The 20,432-nt window shown below is 44.6% G+C and overlaps 1 protein-coding gene across 1 annotated transcript; it reads left to right on the top strand.

Annotated features, from left to right (window-relative positions):
- Positions 1-381: 381 nt before the first annotated feature.
- Positions 382-18,287, top strand: LOC145417747 (transient receptor potential channel pyrexia-like). Its single transcript, XM_080286355.1, has 6 exons — positions 382-538; positions 12,502-12,733; positions 12,974-13,252; positions 14,239-14,361; positions 14,694-16,035; positions 16,215-18,287. Exons 1-6 carry the CDS (start codon positions 382-384, stop codon positions 18,285-18,287), a joined length of 4,206 nt encoding a protein of 1,401 aa, XP_080142481.1.
- Positions 18,288-20,432: the final 2,145 nt, after the last annotated feature.

The raw sequence follows: 20,432 nt of genomic DNA, 5'->3' as shown, positions 1-20,432 counted from the left end.
GAGAGAGAGAGTTTAAATAGCTGTCAGAGATAAAATGACAAGCTTACCTACATTTCAGACGTCTGGCATCACGAGAGAGAGAGACTGTATGCAAATAAATCGCTTAGGAAGAGGTGTTACTTCTCCAAAACCACAAAGAAAACGAGCCCAACACCTAACAGTAAAGGGATGCAAGGGGGGACTCGCCACAAACTATATAAATCAACACCATGGCAACACCTAGATTTCAGCCTCACCTCGATGACACCACACCTCCGCCTACTACCTCTCGTGCGGTGTGGTGTGGGTGTGGTATGGGTGTGGTGTGTGGTATGGGTGTTGTGTGGTATGGGTGTGAGGTGGGGTATGAGCTTGGGGTGTGGTATGGGTGCAGGGTGTAGTATGAATGTGGTGTGTGGTATGGGTGAGGAGTGTGGTATAGGTGTGGTGTGTGGTGTGGTGTGTGGAATGGGTGAGGAGTGTGGTATAGGTGTGGTGTGTGGTGTGGGTGTGGTATGGGTGAACCGTGCGGCATGGGTGTGGCATATCTATGGCGCAGGTGTGGAATGGGTGTGGTATACGTGAGGGGAGAAGAACACTATCAAAACACACACACACACACACACACACACACACACACACACACACACACAGCTCCCCCGAGTTCTGGCTAGCAGTTCTCAACCCTCTCTCACTCCAGTCGCTTCCCCTCTCCTCAGCACAAGATTTCCTGTGTTTTTCTAGCTACATGTGATTATTCCCTGTTGTGTACGATCAGAAGCTGTTAAAATGTGTTGTTTTCTCGTTATAAGTGACTGGTAAATGGTGTTTTTTTGCTTGGAAGTGACAATTAAGTGATTTTTTCTGGTTTTAATGATTGTAAGTGACGTTTCTTGGTCGTAAATGAATAATGAGTAGCGTATTTCGTTATAAATGATAAATAAGTCGTATTCTCTGATTATAAGTTGTCAGTAAGTAAGGTTTTGTGACTTTGTGGTTTGTAGGTGTGTTTTCTGGTCTTACGTGGTTTAAAAAAAAGTACCAAATCGTTGCCATGTGTTTTTCCTCATATACTCCGTCTCACTAACTCAGGCATAATAAGCTGTGCAAACTTGAGCCCGTATTCTCGTCGGTTAAGGAAGCTTCCTAACACTTTTTCTTAAACGACTTATTTTGCTGATTACACTTACTGTCCTACTGTGTTGCATGAATCCTTCCAATATCGCCATATTTTGCATGAATAACGTACAAAAGGATATTAGTCAGTCATATCCAAAAATAAATCGCTAAGGAAGAGGTGTTAGGGAGCCTCCTTATCGGACCAGAATATGGGCCACACTCTAAAGAGAATGCGAAAGTTTTAAATATAACAGCATCAAGGAAATCAGCAAAAAAAAAAAAGTTTAAAAAAAAAATAATAACATTACAATTTCTCTTGAAAAGGAGGTAGTGATGTAAGCTCTTATGGAATGAACTGACAGTGGAATGAGTTGTTAAGGACGCAGATTAAAGAGTCACTTATGAGGGCAAGATCAGAAACCAAAGTAATATATTAGGTTAGAAAAGAAGGAGAAAATACTGGAGGTGCGAAGGCAGCAGCAAAAACAGAATATATACTTCTGAAAGCAGGACCTATAAAGATTAATGCCGGTAACAGATATATAAACAGAAGGCAACAGGTGAGAGTGGAGTGGGTGATGAACGTAACAACAGATATAAATAAAAGATATCTGGAAGTGTCAGCAGAAAGAGGGCGTGAATCCTGAAAGTAGGAGTAGACAATGTAAAAAAAAAAAAAAAAAAAAGAAAGTGGAATGACCACTAAGATCACGAGCTTAAATAAGAAAAGAAAAAAGTCTGAATGCAACAGTAGTAAAATGAACTCCATCCTGAGACATTAAGACAGAAAAAAAAAAAGCTCTGAAGCAGCAATAGAAAGAATAACATCAGAAGTAAACACACACAAAAAAAGTAGTTCTCGCAGCAAGTGTACAGCAAGCGAGTGACGCAAGAAAAGAAAGAAAATCAAAAAGAATAACTCAATATCGAAAAACGGAAACACGAAAAAAGGGTCTGAAAGCATTAATAGGAAGTGCAATGAACAGCAAAATTAGCAACAGAAACAGGAAAAGCTCTGAAACCAGCAACAGAAAATAACGTGAATATTAACATCAGCAACAGATACAGGAAAAGAAGCCCTGAAATCAGCAATAAAGTTAGGGTGAATAATAGAATCAGCAAAAGAAAAGTGAAAGAAGGTTCTGAAGTCAGTAATACAAAGTGGAATTAGTAACAAGATCGGGAGGAAACAGAAGAGGAGGAGGAGGAAGCAGAGAAGGACGAGGAAGAAGAGGAGGAGGAGGAGGAAGTAGAAGAGGAGAAGGAGGAGGAAGAGGTAATTTGAGTGAGGAGGATGGTGAGGCCACGGCTGAGGGTGGGAGGCAGCGAATCACCCAGTCATGATATTACAGGTAGGGCACGCTAGGCCAGGCAAGGTTAACTGCATTCTCTCTATCTATCTATGTCTATCTATCCATCCATCTGTCTATCTATCTATTTTTCTTCCTTTCTGTTTGTTTACCTGTCTGTCAATCTATCATCTGTCTGTCTGTCTGTTTATCTATTAATCTGATTCCCTGCTTATCTATTTGTCGATGTCAGAGATCACAGGTCCGACTGGGACTCTAGGTAGTGCAGAGTTATTAGCATCACCCCCCCTCTCTCTCTCTCGTGTGTGTGTGTGTGTGAAATACCCACTGCCTCAGATAAACACGAACAAAACTCATTAATTCCCACCTCATACCTGCCTGTGAGCCCTAATTGCTTCTTCCATCTTCACCTGAGACGCCTAAATAACCTCAAAATAGACTGTCTTGCAGGTAAACACTTCCCAAGACATAAACACACCACTTCACACATTCCCATGTTCTGTGGGTGGAGCGAGAATAGGGCAGTAATGTTTATTGATGTAAGTATATTTATTGAGTCACAGGTAGAAATGTCTTCACACACACACACACACACACACACACACACAGGGAAAATCTCTCTCTCTCTCTCTCTCTCTCTCACACACACACACACACACACACACACACACACACAGAGGGAAAATCTCTCTCTCTCTCTCTCTCTCTCTCACACACACACACACACACACACACACACACACACACACACACAGGGAAAATCTCTCTCTCTCTCTCTCTCTCTCTCTCTCTCTCTCACACCACACACACACACACACACACACACACACACACACACACACACACACACACACAGAGCGGATGTTGTGATAACCCAATGAGTGTGTTCCCTGGGAGGCCACATGATGACACACAGGATGGGCGGGGATTTTAGCGGATATGCTCTAACTCTATAACGTTTAATCTGACCCAGCCCAACTATCAACAACTGCTTCTGTCTCTAATTCAAATTACATCAACTTAATTGGGTCTCTGATCTACCCTAGTTTAGCTTAACTTGGCCCAACCTAACCTAACTTGGCCTGTCTCTAACGCACCCTAACATAATCTAATCTACCTACATATAAAGTACTCCTCACTCATCTGTCCCTGCCTCTAACTTAACCTAACCATAACTACCATAAAATAACCTAACCTAACCTACCCTGACCTAACCTAACGCAACCTAAGCTGACCTAACCCAACTTACCCTGACCTAACAACCTAACTCTAATCTAAGTTAACCTAACGCATCCAAACTTAACCTAACCTGGTCTAATCTTTGGGAAACCCTCTTGTCGTGGTGGTGTTATTAAAGACTATATTCGACAAGTTTTCCCTAAGCTGAATAAAATCGTCTATGTCGTCCTACTTAAATAAGAGGCAAGCTGGTATGTCGTGGAGGAAGGGTTCGTTGCTGAGTAGGGATAGAAACTCCTGCAGTATCTACCCCTCACAGGTTACGGTGTTAGGCAATAAATATATAGAATAGGGCTGAGTTCTAAATAATGGACGCTTAGGATCAATGCCTGTTGAATACGCGAGAGTTATAAAGACAATCAGTTTTTGCTAAGTCATAATCTTCTCCTAGAATACAACCCGGAACGATCGATGTTACAGCCCGGTCCCTAATTGTACGGGTGGGTGTATAGAGGTAAGAAGAAAAGGGCGGTAGGTTGTGGGTGGGACGTGGTAGGGGGTGGGAACGAGAATTTAGGGTGGATGGAGGGGTGATGGGTGAAGTATGTTAGGTCACTAGGTTATAATTATGATGATGATGAGGTAGTGTTGATCTTCATGTGAGAGAGAGAGAGAGAGAGAGAGAGAGAGAGAGAGAGAGAGAGAGAGAGAGAGCACCTTTGTTTGTATGTACAGGCAATGCGTGTGTGCCTGTGCGTGTGTTTGGGTTAGTGATGGAGTGTAGAGAGTGAAAGAATCTGGTTCACTGCCCTCTGATGGTAACATACTGAATGGAATGTGCGATTATTACCAAACCATAAATATCCTACTTTATTCAGCACTACCCTACCTTGCACACCCCTACCTTGTTTTACCCTACCCTACCCTACCCTACCCTATCCTACCCAGCCCTACATAACCCTATCCTATATCTTGCTTTATCCTCCCATGGTGTTGGAGAGGGGCGCCTTCGTGAGGTGGCACTGACGTAGCTGCATGACTCCTCTACCTGACTATGCGAACACCCCTAAACTTCCTCCCTATCCGTGAAAAAGGGACAGACTGTAGGAAGTGGAAATTTAAGCCTGCAGTCTGCTGAGTTCACATTCAGATGAGCCTGGGGTTACAACTCTTACAACTACCCTACCTTACCTAATACTTACCCTACCTCACCTTACCTCCTTTCTCTACCTTATGCTACCCAACCCTTCCCTACCTTACCATACCGTACCCTAGCGCACCCTACCGAACCCTACCGTACAGTACCCTACCCTTGCATATCACGCCCGACTCAGACTTACTCTCTCCTTGCCCACTCTACCCTATCGTTTCATCGATATCATACACGATGCTACCTCGTGCACTGAACCCATTTGTGGAAGGCGGAATCTGTCTGTGCATATTCTATTCTGGCTACAACTGAACGATATTTTTTTTTTTTTTTTTTTTTTTTTACTGAAGTAAACCCAACCTCCCTAAAATATTGAACTACCTTAAAATACTCTTAGTCTACGTACCCTAATATACACAGAAGTATCTTACTCTAGCCCTCCCTATATCACAAACTGCCTTAATCAAACTGTCCGCAACTAACTTCATCAATCTTAAACCAACAACATTAGATAAATAAAAAATACAAAAATTATTCTGAACTAGATTCGGTGTCTTTTCCCACTGTCAAATGCCCTTGTGTTCCTTGGTGGTAATTTTACTGCATAAAGTATCATACTGAAATGTGAATAGGTTAGCAAGGTCTTTACCATAGGGATATAGTGTATATGAAGTTGCACAACCAAAGAAGGCCCGGTTACTGACATTATAGGCTCGTACTCTTAGTGACTATGGAAATTTCGTAACACCGCTTCCTTGGTGATTTATTTTCCACATAACACCTCAATATCTTCTTATAAGTTATTAATGTACAATGTGCAAAATAAACCGCTAAGGAAGTGATGCAACGAATTACCCTATGTCACCCAGAATACGGCCCATAGCTTCCAAAAGCTATGATGCGTATGTGGGGGAGGGGGAGTGCTGTGGAAGAATGGGACTTGCAGAACCTTATAAATTACTAAGCTTAGCAGTTATCCATTAACCTACTCTGGTAGGATGGTGCATGTGGTGAGAGTATTGTGTTATGAGGAGGATGTGCATTTCTGAGTTGTATTTTGTACTGGTATAGCAACAACGAAGGGTGCGTGCCACATCACAGTCTGACTAGGTGCATTTGTGTCACTCTGGGTAATATAGTTTTTGTGGGGTTGATGTCTGGTGGATGTTCGTGAAGAAGTCTCTTTGGTTGGTTCTGGATGGTTCTGGTAGCTATGTTTATGTCTGCGTTTGTGGTGTGTGGTGTTGGGTTGAGGAGGAGGGCTGTTGCTGAGATAACTTAATGTGATGTTGGTAGCTTCGTCTTTTTCTTTGAGGGGAGTGATGCAACATGAAGTTACACAGGTGGGGTGGGTCTTTAGGTGAAGCGATAAATTGTGTGCCTCTCTCGTTCATACCATCCTTCAATGAAACTATTTTTGTTTCTTGAAGGTGATCTGTATTTGTGGTCTTAGTGCATCCGCTGTCTTTCTTTCGTTTATTTTAAGTTTATCCATGTCTGCACTCGTTAAGGCTGAGATTGTGGGCTTCAGCGTATGTACAAAGACGCCCCTGGAGATTAGCTCATGGCGAAGGGGATAAAGAAGGCGTTAGCTGTAAAATGCAGGCTAACGAGTGTGGGGTAACGGAGACCATGTTAGCTTCTTCCTGTTTACTCCACTATCAACACCACCTCGCTACCTGCCCTCACCTCCACACACCCAACTCCACCTATCCACATCCACACCCACCCAGCTCCCTCTCTCCCTTCCACATAAATTCTTTCTTAACAAAATACTTCCCCACATTCCATTTTCCCAGATTTCCTTTGATCTCCTTCAGCCTCGCCATCACATCTCTCTGCACATCTTTCTCTCAAATACACTATCCTTTCACACAGCCTCCCTACACACACACACACACACACACACACACACACACGCACACACACACACACACACACACACACACACACACACACACACACACACACACACACACACACATTTCACATACTTTCATTCACTTTCTATCCACGCTCTTTCTTTACTCTCCGCACAGTCTTATTCCCCACACTCCCTTTTCACTCGCCCTCTCCTTCTCTTCGCCTCCTCCCTCCACACTCTCCCTCCACACACTTTCATCCATTTACACACTCTCACCGCCTCCTCCCTCCATATGCTATCCTTCCATAGGCTATCCCTCCATTACACACACACACACACACACACACACACACACACACACACACACTATTTCTCAGCTCAAATCCCTCCCTCGTCGAGATTTGCGCAGTTTCCGGGCGATGATAGGCACAGCGACGGGCGTTTCCTGGCTAGCAGAAGACGACAGAGAAGCGAATAGGAGAGCATGTCTATTTTAACCGCCAAGTTTGTTTACCCTGGATACCTTCTTGGTCGTCGAGATTCTGAGAAAGACCGGGTAGTGTATCTTGGAGGAAAGTAGGTAAAATGGGCCTATAATGGTCTTAGTAAGTGGGTTAGAGTGACCAGGCTGTGTGTATATTCGAAGTGTAAGCAGATTTAGTACCGCCTGACAGATTCTCTTCCCAGGATCAACGAGTTTACGTTTGTTTAATCCAACCTCACCTAACACTAGCGTGCTAAATAAACCTAACCAAACCTAACCCAACTCAACTCAACCCAACCCAACCCAGCCTAGCCTAGCCTACAGGGCCCATTTTGTAGTAGAGTTGGGAGAGCAGCATTCAGGCTTCAGATACTTTACCTAACCCTTTCAGGCCGATGACGTCTTAAATGGTTTAGTCTTGCCACCTCCAGACGACTGTATTAATTCTATGGAAGACCTCTTTTAGTATGTTAACGAAGGCGACAGTCAGACCTCTCCAGTTAGAAAAAGCATCTTCTAAGCTGAGTAAAATCGTCTGGAGGCAGCAAGAATAAAATTAATACGTCCTGGTACTGAAAGGCTTAATGGTAGAAATAATTGAATCAGTAGGCCAGTTTGACCCCTTCAGCACGAGAAATCTCCCAGAAGCTTAAAAAGAAAAAAAAAAAACTTACGACGCCAAAAATATACATAAAAACCGTCATCTTCATAGAACTTATTGGATCTCTCTCTCTCTCTCTCTCTCTCTCTCTCTCTCTCTTTCTGATCCATTTAGTACGAGGGGTGTTTCCTTTGACGGATTAAATTCCTCTGGCAATAACAAGGATGCAACACAGATAAAGGTAGTCGTACGGAATGGGTCAGAGTGGGTCAGCTGGCGTAGATTAGTTTGATATCAGATAACAGGACAGGATAGGGTTCACCATCATCATCATCATCATCATCATCATCATCATCACCATCATTACCACCACCACTGCTACCACCACCATCATCACTACTACCATCACCAGCATCATCACCACCACCACCACCAATCAACCACCACCGCTACCACTACCACCATCATCATCATCATCACTATCACCATCAACATCTTCATCACCACCACCACCATTATCATCATCATCATCATCACTATCACCATCAACATCTTCATCACCACCACCACCATTATCATCATCATCATCATCACTACCACCACTACTATCATCCTGTCAGTCAAACACCAGACCAACCTTAACCCTTTCAATACGAGAATTTGTTCTAAACTGAAAAGAAAAAAAAAATCGTGTGAACGTACTGCAGCAAGAAAAAATCACTAGACGTGAGAGAGAGAGAGAGAGAGAGAGAGAGAGAGAGAGAGAGAGAGAGAGAGGGTAAAAACACTAAGCGGAAAAAAAGGACATCATGACGAAAGCTTGATGGGAAAGCCACTGAATCCACACGTGTCACAAGCTACGTAGGGAAGCTTCGTAACACCCATTCCTTAGCGATTTATTCTTCACATAACACCTCAATATCCTCCTCTGTTAGTGATGCAAACTAGACCAAGTATTTCTCCCAAAAATGAATCAGTTCCCTATTCTTAAAATTTTCCATTAACATCCTTATCCTAAGAACGTACATTTCACTACATTCCCTAAGAACGTACGTACATTCCCTAAAAAACATACATTCCCTAACAACGTACATTTCAGTTCATTCCCTAAGAACGTACGTACATTCCCTGAAAACGTACATTACATTCCCTAAAAAAAATCGTCCCCTAAGAACGTACATTTTAGTTCATTCCCTAAAACGGTGAGTACATTCCCTAAGAACGTACATTACATTCCTTAAAAACGTACAATTCAGTTCATTCCCTAAGAACGTACATTACATTCCATAAAAACGTACAATTCAGTTCATTCCCTAAGAACGTACATTTCATTTTATTCCCGCTGACTGCAAGACGATTTTATTAAGCTGAGGGGAAAAAACTCAAGTTCAAGAGTCAGAGGTTCCACACCAAGATCTACAGAGGCTAATAAATCTAACCTTGGAACCCAAAAGGTGATGATATGGGACGGTCCTGCACCTGTTACCGTGTGGGTTACCAAGTCCGATTTGGTCTGATTAGGATAAGTTAGGAGGGTTTGGTATGACTGGGTAAGTTAGGAGGGTATGTGTGGCGCCCTCAGAACCACATCCCTTGCCAAGACGCCGCGCTGCCTGAGCCTGAGGGGTATCATGGGGAAGCAACACGACCACTTCCACAAACTGTTTACCTTCTCCCACCCCACCAGCCTTAACACAGCCCCCTCCCGCCTCTTCTGCCCCCTTCTCGGCCCCCCACTGCCCCCCTCCCTTCATCCCTTTTTCTTTTTTATTATAGTTTTCTTATGCTGGCGTGTCATCCTAGTTGCCATAGTTTGTGATGAGAAATGACTAACACACTTTCCTATGTTTACACGGGTGATGGGCTGGAGAGGATTCTGCGTTGTTCAAAAGTGTGTTACATGATTCGATGTTTTCGCTGGAGACTTCGTAATGCCTGTTCCTCAGCGATTTGTTCAGTCTATTACATCAAATATGTCAATATTAGAGAGATACAGACAGAAAGAAAAAGAGGAGGATATTAAGGTGCAATTATTATACCGTAACAAATAGCAGAGGAACAAATGCTACGAAATCTCCAGAGTTAACAAGTATGGCCCACTGTTGGCACACGTGTCATCCAGGAATCAATCCACCTTATCGTTTATCTGTTATCCACTCTTATCTACCTCAGTATCTCCCTCCGTCTTCATTGACTCCTGTTTACACTGGCTTCGTTACTCCTCCTCCTAATTGATTCATTTTGCGTCGTACACTTTAAGAATTATTTAGTAACCTATGGTATTATTGCAAGCTATGTCGAAATTAAAAATACAAGTAACATACCTACGAGAGATTTTGAAGGTATAATATTATGCAAAATAAATCGCTCAAGAGGAAGTGTTAAGACGTCATCTATGCCAAAGAATATCCACTACTTACCCCCTGAGATCCTTAACCCCTTCAGTACCACGACGTCCTCTTCGTTTCTTTCTTGTAACTGCCAGACGATTTTACTCAGGAAGACCCCCTGTAGGAGCAAGAAACAATCGCCATTAACCCTTTTGTTTTTTTGGTTCATTCTAGCTACTACCAGACGATTTGATTCAGCTTAGGAAAGTCCACTCATTTTTTTTTTTTTTAGGGATACGTCTAACACCTTCCCCCCAGTTTGAAAAATCTAACCCCCAAAATGAATGAAGTAGTTCTGAGGATGACAGATACTCTTTGGTGGTAGTAGTAGTAGTAGTAGCAGTAGTAGTAGTAGTAGTAGTAGTAGTAGTAGTAGTAGTAGTAGTAGCAGTAGTAGTAGTAGTAGTAGCAGTAGTAGAAGTAGTAGTAGTAGTAGTAGTAGTAGTAGTAGTAGCAGTAGTAGAGGTAGTAGTAGTAGTAGTAGTAGTAGTAGTAGCAGTAGTAGAGGTAGTAGTAGTAGTAGTAGTAGTAGTAGTAGTAGCCCTAGGTTCATCTGTATCCCTGTTCACTGCAGGATGAAGCTGCTTTTCTCCGGCACTCCACCATCCTCCTCCCGGGGGATAGGGAGGGTGATGAGGGACGTTTGTGAATCCTCTCAGGTTGTATCGGTGCCACCACGGGAAGGCGTCCCTTTCCTGCGCCTGGTTCAGTGGGTTGATCTCTTCAGTACGAGAACATTTATTTTTACTTTATTCTTGCTGCCGGCCAGTGATTATAGTCAGCTCAGTGATCTCCTTAGCCAACGAAAATCTAAGTGTCTTGGAAGATTCCGTAACACCACTTTCTTATAGTCGTTCTATTTTATCAAGGCAGTTTGGGTCGGGCTCTCTGGGACCTCACTCTGTTAGCTCTGGTGCCACATCGTCGCCACACACGTGCTCTCTCTCTCTCTCTCTCTCTCTCTCTCTCATATTATATATTAACTACTACTAATTGTATTTTCTTAATTTTTTCTCTTGTTTACGACTTTTTTTCCACACCACCCTTGAGGTAAAAGTCTATAGGTGCGGTTTTTTGTGTGTGTGTGTGTTTTTTTAAATAGCTTCCTTGGCGGGAGACTGACCGAGTATGACCCACTCACGCAGGGCTGTCCCTCTTGTCACCACCTGACAACGTCTCAAAGGCAACACTGACAAGTCTTATGAGATTTATACTATACTACAGCTTTTTTATTGAATTACATCTATACAGAGTGTTTAAAATTCATTTATAAGTAGTTACTAGCTTAAAATAGGAGAGTGAGAGAGAGAGAGAGAGGTGAACACAAATAATTACACGTGTGTCGGCGGCGATGTGACAACAGAGCTAACAGTGTGAGGTCCCAGTGCATCCCACCCAAACTGCCTTCATAAAATAGAACGACTGTAGCGATTTATTCAGTACATTGCACGTCAGTATGGTCTTCTATGTATAAAATGCACAACCCATGACCGGCTTTATATTCTAGGCTTGCCACCAACAGACGATTTTACATAGCTTAAGAAAGACCTCTGTGGTGGTGAATGGGTCAGACAATCAACATCAACCCCCTCAATGCTATGGCGTCTTTTGTAACATGTACCGCTACACGATTTTATACAGCTTAGGATAGAGAATGGGTTAGAATACATCCCAACATGCAAACATTCTGGAGCCTTTATAAACGAAACGACATGAATCAAAAGTCCCCACCCCTCCCCTACACTACTGTGCCCTCCCTCATCATCCCCCCATGCCTCCTTCAGTCTCCACACCTCTCCTACATTTCTGTACCCCGTCGTCCTCTCTTTACCTCACTGTTATCCCAGATCACCTCTCACTTTCTCATTCAGTCCCCACCCCGTCACTACAATGCGATGCCTTTACACCCACCCCATTGCCCAGCTAAGGTCCGGAGTCTTGACAGCTTAGGAGGATTTCTTGGTTCTTTCCTGTGAATGTTATGTGGAGGGTAATGCCAACAGAACTGATAACAAAAATGTGAGGCGGATGTCTTTCCTGATTAACGACGTTTCGCGTAACTCGAGAAAGTTCAACAGAGTGAGACGTTGTTCTTCATTAAGACCTCTACCTCAAAATTTGCGATTTTGATTACCAGTTTTTGCTTACCAGTTTATTTACGAATATTGCAGGTTAATAGGCTTTTGCTTGTTATTTATGCTGTCTGTATATCGACTAAGATGGTAGAAGTAGTATATGAAAATACTAAGGTAAATGGGGAGTGTGTCGTCCTGTCTCGGCTACCTCCCTTTCCTTGGGGGAAGCAGCCTAGGTATATAGATATAGATAGACAGAAATTATATACAACAAATCGGTAAGGAGGAGCTGCTAGAAAGCGTCCAGAGGTCACGAGAATACGACCCTAATTGTGTCTGTATCTCAGCAGATGACAGCACAGCGGGGGGTCAGGTGCGTGGTGGCGGTGGGGTGCGTCACTCCCACTCCTGCATCGATCTCTCAGACCGTCCCCTTACCTACCCCGGCCCCGCCCCTGCCACCGCACCCGTCCCCACCACAGACACCTCCTTCGGGGAGAGCTACGGCACGCATCTCACCGCACCTCCGGTCAACCTAGGCTACGATGGGGCACCACAGAGACGACCCATATCGATGCCCAAGTACAGTGTGCACAAAAAGTCTTAACCTAGTTTCTATACAATAAATAAATCTCCACAGCAGTTACCATGTGAAAAAATATGGTTTTATTTTTTTAACCTAATATTCACTCTGGTTCGATTGTAAAATGTTTGGTAGCTGTATGAGTGAAGATAAGTTATAAACAATCTTACACACATATTGGACTTGACAAAGTTTATACACATACTGGACTCGACAAAATTTATTATTACGTCCCTCAGGTCATTGTCACGACCCGCCCCACCACAAACAAAGGTTCGAAGCTCCGCCAACCCATTCAGCAGCAGCGGGGCGGGTCAGGGTGCCTCCCGGGTGCAGAACGGCGGCGTGGCGCTGCGTGGGCATCCTAAAGTGGGCGCCAGAACGTCTTGGTCACCCATGAGTCAGACGCGGCCCCTCCCGCCAATACGACAGCGGGTGATGAGTGACAGTTACAACCGCCCTGGGCCACTCACCCGGAGCTTCCGCATCAAACAGTGGATCCAGGCCAGGCAACGCAGGTCGGTAACGAGGGGAAGGGGGAAGGGTGGCAATGGGGTAAAGCAAGGTCCATTGTATTCCCTGGGCTGGGGTAAAGATCTGTTTTAGGTAATCCGTTTTTTTTTTTTTTTTTAACTTTCCCTTGCGTACTTTGTGGTATTTTCTTTTATCCAACCTTCACTCCCTTGTAAAACAGGCCATTTTTGTTTTTTTCAGATCTAACATTCTATTTTTTTTTTTTAATCGGAAAATGACATCCCTCGGACATACCGTGGAGATCTTTTGGACTTAAAATTTTGCGTCCTATCGAACTAACTCTGGCAGCTTGTGGACATCCTTCTGAAAAAGCTTGACTTTCCAGGAATACTAGCGGCTGGCAGAATGCAGATCAACAGTTAAAACTGCAGAAATTTTACTTTAAGAAAAAATGTTTGTTGAAACCAGTCTCAACTGGGGTGGGTGTTAGAAGTGACGCAGGGAGAGACAGAGAGGAGACAGGGTGAAAGGAAGAGAGGCGAGGCAGGGAATCAAGAGGTTAGACAAGAAGTAAGAGAGATGGGGTAAGGAGGGAGAGGTAAGGGAGGAAGGTAAAGTGAAGCAGGAAGGCAGAGAGATGAGGCTGTGAGGCAGAGAAGTATATATGGTAGAGGTACAGTGAGGTGTTTGGTGCACTTGAGACGACAAAATGATATATGGTGTGGTGACGAAGGAATGTCATGGACTGACAGGTGAAGTGAGGAGAGAGAAGAGTAAATGTGAGCTCTTGGCATAGTATAAGACCAATGTGCTACGTTATAGACCAGCGTGTAGTGTAAAGAAAAATGTGTTGAGTAAAAGACCAATGTGTTGAGCATAAGACCAATGTGTTGAGTAAATGACCAGTGTGTTCAGCTTAAGACTAGTGTGTTGAGTGTAGGACCAATGTGTTAAGAAAAGCAGTGTGTTGAGTGTAGGACCAATGTGTTAAGAAGAGCAGTGTGTTGAGTGTAGGACCCCTGTGTTGCAGCTCGTCACAGGACACCACCCAGCAATCCTACGTGACAGTGGAAGAGGGGGACGAGGAGGGCAGACCCAAGCGATATCTGGAAAACATATGCGAGGAAAGCGAGCAAGACATACATAAGGCACAGTGAGTATCCCCCCCCCCCTCTCTCTCTCTCTTCTCTCTCGGTTCGATTTTTGAACTTTTGAATGACTATAGACAGGATGAAGACATGAAGTAGTTCTGATTCAAACAGAATGCGAGAGCCTGGCAATCATGTAACTTTGTTTTGTTGCAGAACGTTTTCTTTTTTATTTTTACGTCATCCTACACTTTTATAAAATGTAAATGAATATTTTAATTACAAGTTTTTTAGTTATAGTGATATGATAATCATGGTCACAACACTCTTCAGTCAGGTGAAATCATGCCTTGTTTTCGCTCTGCTTTCTGCAACTCTCTCGCATCTTCCTTACCAGTTTGAAAAAATCTCGGCGACGACTGGGTGCATTGACCACCCGGCGACGGCAACGTTGGCAGTCAGTGCGAGGTATCAGCCCGGCCTCGGAGACCAGCGAGGAGGAGATAGAAGACTCTAAGCTGGAAGAGCGGCTGGTGGAAGCAAGCTCAGGCTGGAATGCTGGAGCCGTCCGTGAACACCGCATCAATGCCCTGCGGTCCTGCCTCACCAGCAAGAGTCAACCACTGACAGTGCTCAACCAGTTGGAGGCCAGCAAGGTGACGGAGGCTGTGGAGACTGCGCGGGCCAGCAGGACACGGGTGCAGCTGGACGTGTGCCTGCTGTGGGCCTGCCTACATGGGGCTGCAGAACTGGTGGAGACAATGGTGGAAGCCGGGGCCAATGTTGATGCACGCGATAATGCAGGATTCAGTGCACTTCATCTTGCAGCTGAGAGTGGCTCTGAGGTTGTTATAAAAGTGCTTCTAAAATATGGAGCCAAAGTTGGTGGAGCATGGGAATGGGATGGAAACGAGGAAGTGACGCCTCTCATGCTGGCTGCTCGCACTGGATGTGCAGGTGGGGTGGCAGCGCTAGTGGAGGCAGGGGCAGCAGTGGATGCTGGTCTGAATGCCAGTGGAGAGACGGCGCTGCATCAGGCTGTGCGGGGAGGCAACCCAGAGTGTGTCCAACTGCTCATATCATTAGGTGCCACTGTCAACCCAACGGTGCTGTACAGTGAGACACCCCTTCATATTGCCGTGTGTGAGGGCATGGATGATATTGTAAATATCTTGCTTAATGCCGGTGCTGATGTTAGGGCATCAAGAGGAAGCTCCAAGATGGCGTCCTTACATTTTGCAGCTCAGGAGGGCTACTGCAGCGTGGCACATCAGATCCTAAAAGCTGGTGCTAATCCCAACCAGGAAGACATCAGAGGTCAGACTCCACTCCACATGGCAGCCAAAGCTCAGAGTTCAGACACGGTGCAGCTGTTGCTAAGTTTTGGCGCTGACCCCAATGCATGTGATCGTGATCGCAAGACACCACTGCACAGTGGCATCTTCAAGGGGTCTCGATCACATGAGTGTCTGCGGCTGCTGCTGGAAGCTGGTGCTGACGCTAATGCCGCAGACGAGTCAGGGTACACACCACTCCACATGGCAGCACTGCATGACTCCTCATACTGTGTACTGATGTTCCTGGACCACGGTGGGGATGTGACTGCTTGCACTACAGGTGGTGTGTCCGCTCTCAACCTCATCCTGCGTCGCACACCCGCCGTGCTCGCCCACATCCAGGAGAACCTTGATGCCGCCATATCTTTCACTGACCACGACCATCATGAGCGAGATTCAAAGGTCTGCAGTCACCATTACTTTGCCTGATTAATTCTTTTATACACAATTCTATTATTAATTGCTTGGTAATGCATACATTACTGTTATAGTATACTGTATATGATGTAGTATACCTTTATCTCACATTGTAGACAATTTATATTTCTTAATGAAAAAAATCATTAAATCTGTACTTGCAGGTACAGATGGACTTTCGTGTGCTGGTGCCAGGCGATGGGTATGGGCTGGAGTGTCGCATGCTGTCTTGTTTTATTCGTGAGGGCCAGAAGCCGCTGCTGAAACATCCATTATGTGAAACTCTTCTCTTCTTGAAGTGGCTGCGAGTGCGTTCCTTCTTCGTGTTCAACCTGATATTCTATGCCTTGCTGGTGGTCTCACTTACGTGCTACATCCTGGTGGTCTTCCCTGCCTTTTCCTGCCTCCACCTCAACTCCACCACACAAGAGACTATCCTCGCACCCTTCCAATTCACCGTCCCTACCACCCCACTCACTGTCTGGCCAGTGAATGCTACGCGAGGTGCAAATGCAGCTGTGTTGTCCATGGATGATGAAATGAAACTGAAGAGGGAGCAATGTGGGTTGATATATGAGGGTCTGCTCGTCTATCTCCTTTACTTTATCTGGGTGGGGGTTTCCATGCTGGCGGTGAAGGAATTATTTCAGGTTCTCGATGCTCCGAGGATTTACCTCTCCTCGTGGGATAATGTGCTGGTGTGGCCCATCATCATCTTCACAATGATTATCACCATCCACTCATATGTGCAATATGACACAGAGGACTGGGAGCACCATCTCGCTGCTGCCGTTGTACTACTTAGCTGGGTTGAACTGCTGCTCCTTATTGGTAGATTTCCAGTATTTGGCCTGTATGTTCAGATGTTTACCCATGTAACCAAAAATTTTGGAAAATTCTTAATTGCTTACATATCCCTCATTAACGCATTTTCCCTAAGTTTTGGTGTATTGTTCCCTAACCACCCACCTTTCCAGATTTACGCTCTCAGGCTGTTAAAAACGATGGTCATGATGACGGGTGAGATAGAATATGATGATTGGTTCTTCGATGACGGCAAGACCATTATGTACCCTGGTACCTCTCATGCCATCTTTGGCATATTTCTAATTTTCGTAACAATCATACTAATGAACCTGCTGGTGGGGCTGGCTGTATCTGACATCCAGGGACTACAAAAATCTGCTGCATTGGACCGCCTGGTGCGCCAGACACAACTTGTGGCGCATTTTGAGTCCTTCATGTTCAGTGCGTGGCTGAAGTGGGTGATGCCGATACGTATCCTCAACTTACTGCACCGCATGATCCTGCTCTCTCCTTCTCTATACGGGTGGATTCTGGTGCTGACCCCTAAGACACTGCGGGACACTGGTCTTCCACCAGAGTTGGTGCACATCATACTACGCAATGCTCGGGCCAGGGACCAAGCTACACGGCGTAGGAATGCCTTTGCAAATTTTCGCACCCTAAGCAAAACGGCACAGTATACCAGTGACGGAGATGGGGATGTTCAACGCAGTATAGATGCCTTACGCTTTGGCTTAGATCTACTGGTGTGGGATATGGACGAGAGACGAGAAGACAGTAACCATTTTAAGGAGGTCCTTGACTCCCTCGCCCAGGATGTATGTCGCCTGGGCCAGTGCGTCAACACCTTGACCACCAGCAACACCTGTACCCGCTGCCAGGAACAGCTACAGACTCGAGAGGAACGAGGCAGCGTGTACACCTCATGCAGCTCAAAATCACCACAGTGTGTGCCTCACTCAAGTGGCTCCCCTCATCACAGTTCTACTTCACAGTACACCACAAAGTCGTCTCTGCACAACAGCCCTAAACCCTCCCATCGCAGCCCTAGACTGTCCCCTTACCGCAGTCCTGACACCTCCCCACATCACAGTCCCAGGTGCTCCCCACATCATAGTCCTAGGCATTCTCCACATCATAGCCCCAGGCCCTCCCCACACCGAAGTCCTAGACCCTCCCCACACCGAAGTCCTAGACCCTCCCCACACCACAGTCCTAGGCTCTCCCAAAGGATCAGGCACAGGACTTCTCCTCGCATCAGTCCCAGACCCATCCCTTGTCTCAGCCACTTTCAGTACCCCATTCCCATTCCCCCTAAAAGCCCTCGGTCCTCGCCCCGCTCCAGCCCCGCCCCTGCCCCTCGCCGCAGCACCTCCCCCTACCCCATGCAAAGACTCACCCCTCGTCACAGTCCCTCAACCATCGTTTGAGGTACTGGTGGTACTCATCCCCTTCATTATGGTGACTTCTTTTATAAGCTTACTCTTGCTGCCACCAGACGATTTTACTCAGCTTAGGAGAGTTAGCAATAAAGGGTTGATAATAGTTTTTTTGTCGTATCCTCGCTGGCACTGGAGCCCTCGTAGTATCTGTTCAATGGCGATTTGTTTTGCACATGACACATTGATTTTCTGTTTCATGCTCTCTATATCTCCTTAATATCTACGTGGTTTGCACTGATAATACATTACAGGCTATTAATATGTAATGTGGGAATAATTGCTAAACAAAGGGTATTACAGAACTCTCCAACTCCAACAAGAATACAGCCCCATAACTAACCCCTATACTTCGTATTTCGAAAACACGAAGTCTCTCCTAAGCTGGACCAAATCACAAACAGAGGACGTTATCGTAGTGAAGATAATAACCAAATAATTTATGCTGTGCTTTTCTTGTCCGTGATAGACTCTGTTCCCTACAATTCACACACCCGGCTCTAAAATCAGGACGTGTTCAAGATGGATATTAGAATGAGTTTGTAGCACCATTTCCTTTTCGTCTTCTTCCTCTTCCTTCTCCTCCTCTTCTTTTTCTTCCTCCTCTTCTTCCTCTTCTTTCTCTATCGTTAGTGTGGCAAGTAATGTAGATACCAGATAAAACACAAGGTGGTGTATACGCCGCGCACCCCCACTGACTGTATAGCTTACTAGTCATTTCACGAAGCATCCAAAATATCCGTGTCCCCACACCAGCAGACTGAGCCATCCCTCTTACACAGAATATAGGAGAGCGCAATATAAAGACCACCCTGTATTCAGATAACTTTTAGGCGTAAAAAGCATAAGTCGCTAAGGAAAAGGTGTTACGAAATTTCTGTGCCACCTAGAATACGAAGAATAATCAACAGGTAAAATAAATATACCTCATAGATGCTCTAAATACAAACTGAAGTCTGTTAACACGACGCCTGGTGGTCTAGTGGTCTTAGCGCGCCACTCGAGCTGAAATGTAAGTCAGGTGGTCTGCGTATCGATCTGAACCCCTTAACAGATGCCTGGAGGGGTTTTAATCATGTAATACCAGGAATTTAGTCAGTCTTTAAATGTTCTGATTCCTTTAGCCTACTCTTGGCCCCCTACGCCTGGCAAATGGCGGTATGGGCTTGGATGTCATTGTTTTTACCTTTTAATCTGCAGTGGTTGTATATCTAACGCTAAAGATACAAGTCAGTGTAAATGTAAGTATTATTCTCGATGATCAGCATAACCAAGAAGTAATCAATAAAATCAGTAAAAAGTAATTTAGGATTTGATTTTCCCGCTTTGAAGGTACATTTCTAATAACTAACCTCTTGTACTGCCACTATTTTTTTACAGATGAACATAAGAAGGAAAAACAAAATTAAATGAAAAAAACAAAAAATCCCAACACCACATAACCTGCACACCACTCAGAGATTCCTAAGTGGCACCTGTGTCTGTACCACACCCACTACTATATACACTAACTGAATAAATAATAGGCGTCACTGGGCAATTTCTTACCGGTACCTTAATAATACCTGGCGTGAATCAGTAACTTCATATCTGGCACAACGAAAGGAATAAGGATAACGTCTTAGTAGGACAAAATGGAGATACTCTGTTTTTGTGCATGCAGTCTCCATGAAAGTGTTATACATGCATTCATACATACTGTACATACATTACCTTCTTACCTACCTACTACCTACCCTCCTACCTACATTAATACATACATACACAAATATATTCTTTCCATCACACAGTATAATTCAACTTTGTACAGACTCTCTGAACAGGGGAAATAAGACAAGGTTATAATTTTACCCTTCAATACGAAACGTCCCTCCTAAGCTGTATGGAGCTGTGTGTAGAAAGCAATAACAAAACAACAGACATCACCGTACTACAAGGGTTAATCACTGCTAGGGTTAGGTAAGACAAAACTGCATGTTGTGTTAGTAGTTTGTTAGTATTTATTTCACTCTTCTAAGGTACGTGAAAAGCACTGGAAGAACTACTGCAACGTTACATTACTGGCTACCTTGAATGTTGTCGTATTGTTTCCTCTTCCTTTCTTATTCTTTTTCCCTCTCGTGGCCTGTGTTTGAG

The sequence above is a fragment of the Coenobita brevimanus genome, chromosome 111 (genome assembly GCF_032717465.1).
Source record: "Coenobita brevimanus isolate Jiangsu-jjx chromosome 111, ASM3271746v2, whole genome shotgun sequence".
NCBI lineage: Eukaryota > Metazoa > Arthropoda > Malacostraca > Decapoda > Coenobitidae > Coenobita > Coenobita brevimanus.
This window is presented reverse-complemented; position numbering and strand designations above follow the sequence as displayed.

Excerpts from the sequence above, each read along its gene's own strand:
- LOC145417747 (XM_080286355.1), top strand. The coding sequence starts at position 382 with ATGAATGTGGTGTGTGGTATGGGTGAGGAGTGTGGTATAGGTGTGGTG. Across the intron at positions 539-12,501 it reads GTGGCATATCTATGGCGCAG|ATGACAGCACAGCGGGGGGT; the intron begins GTGTGGAATGGG and ends GTATCTCAGCAG. Across the intron at positions 13,253-14,238 it reads ATCCAGGCCAGGCAACGCAG|CTCGTCACAGGACACCACCC; the intron begins GTCGGTAACGAG and ends CCTGTGTTGCAG.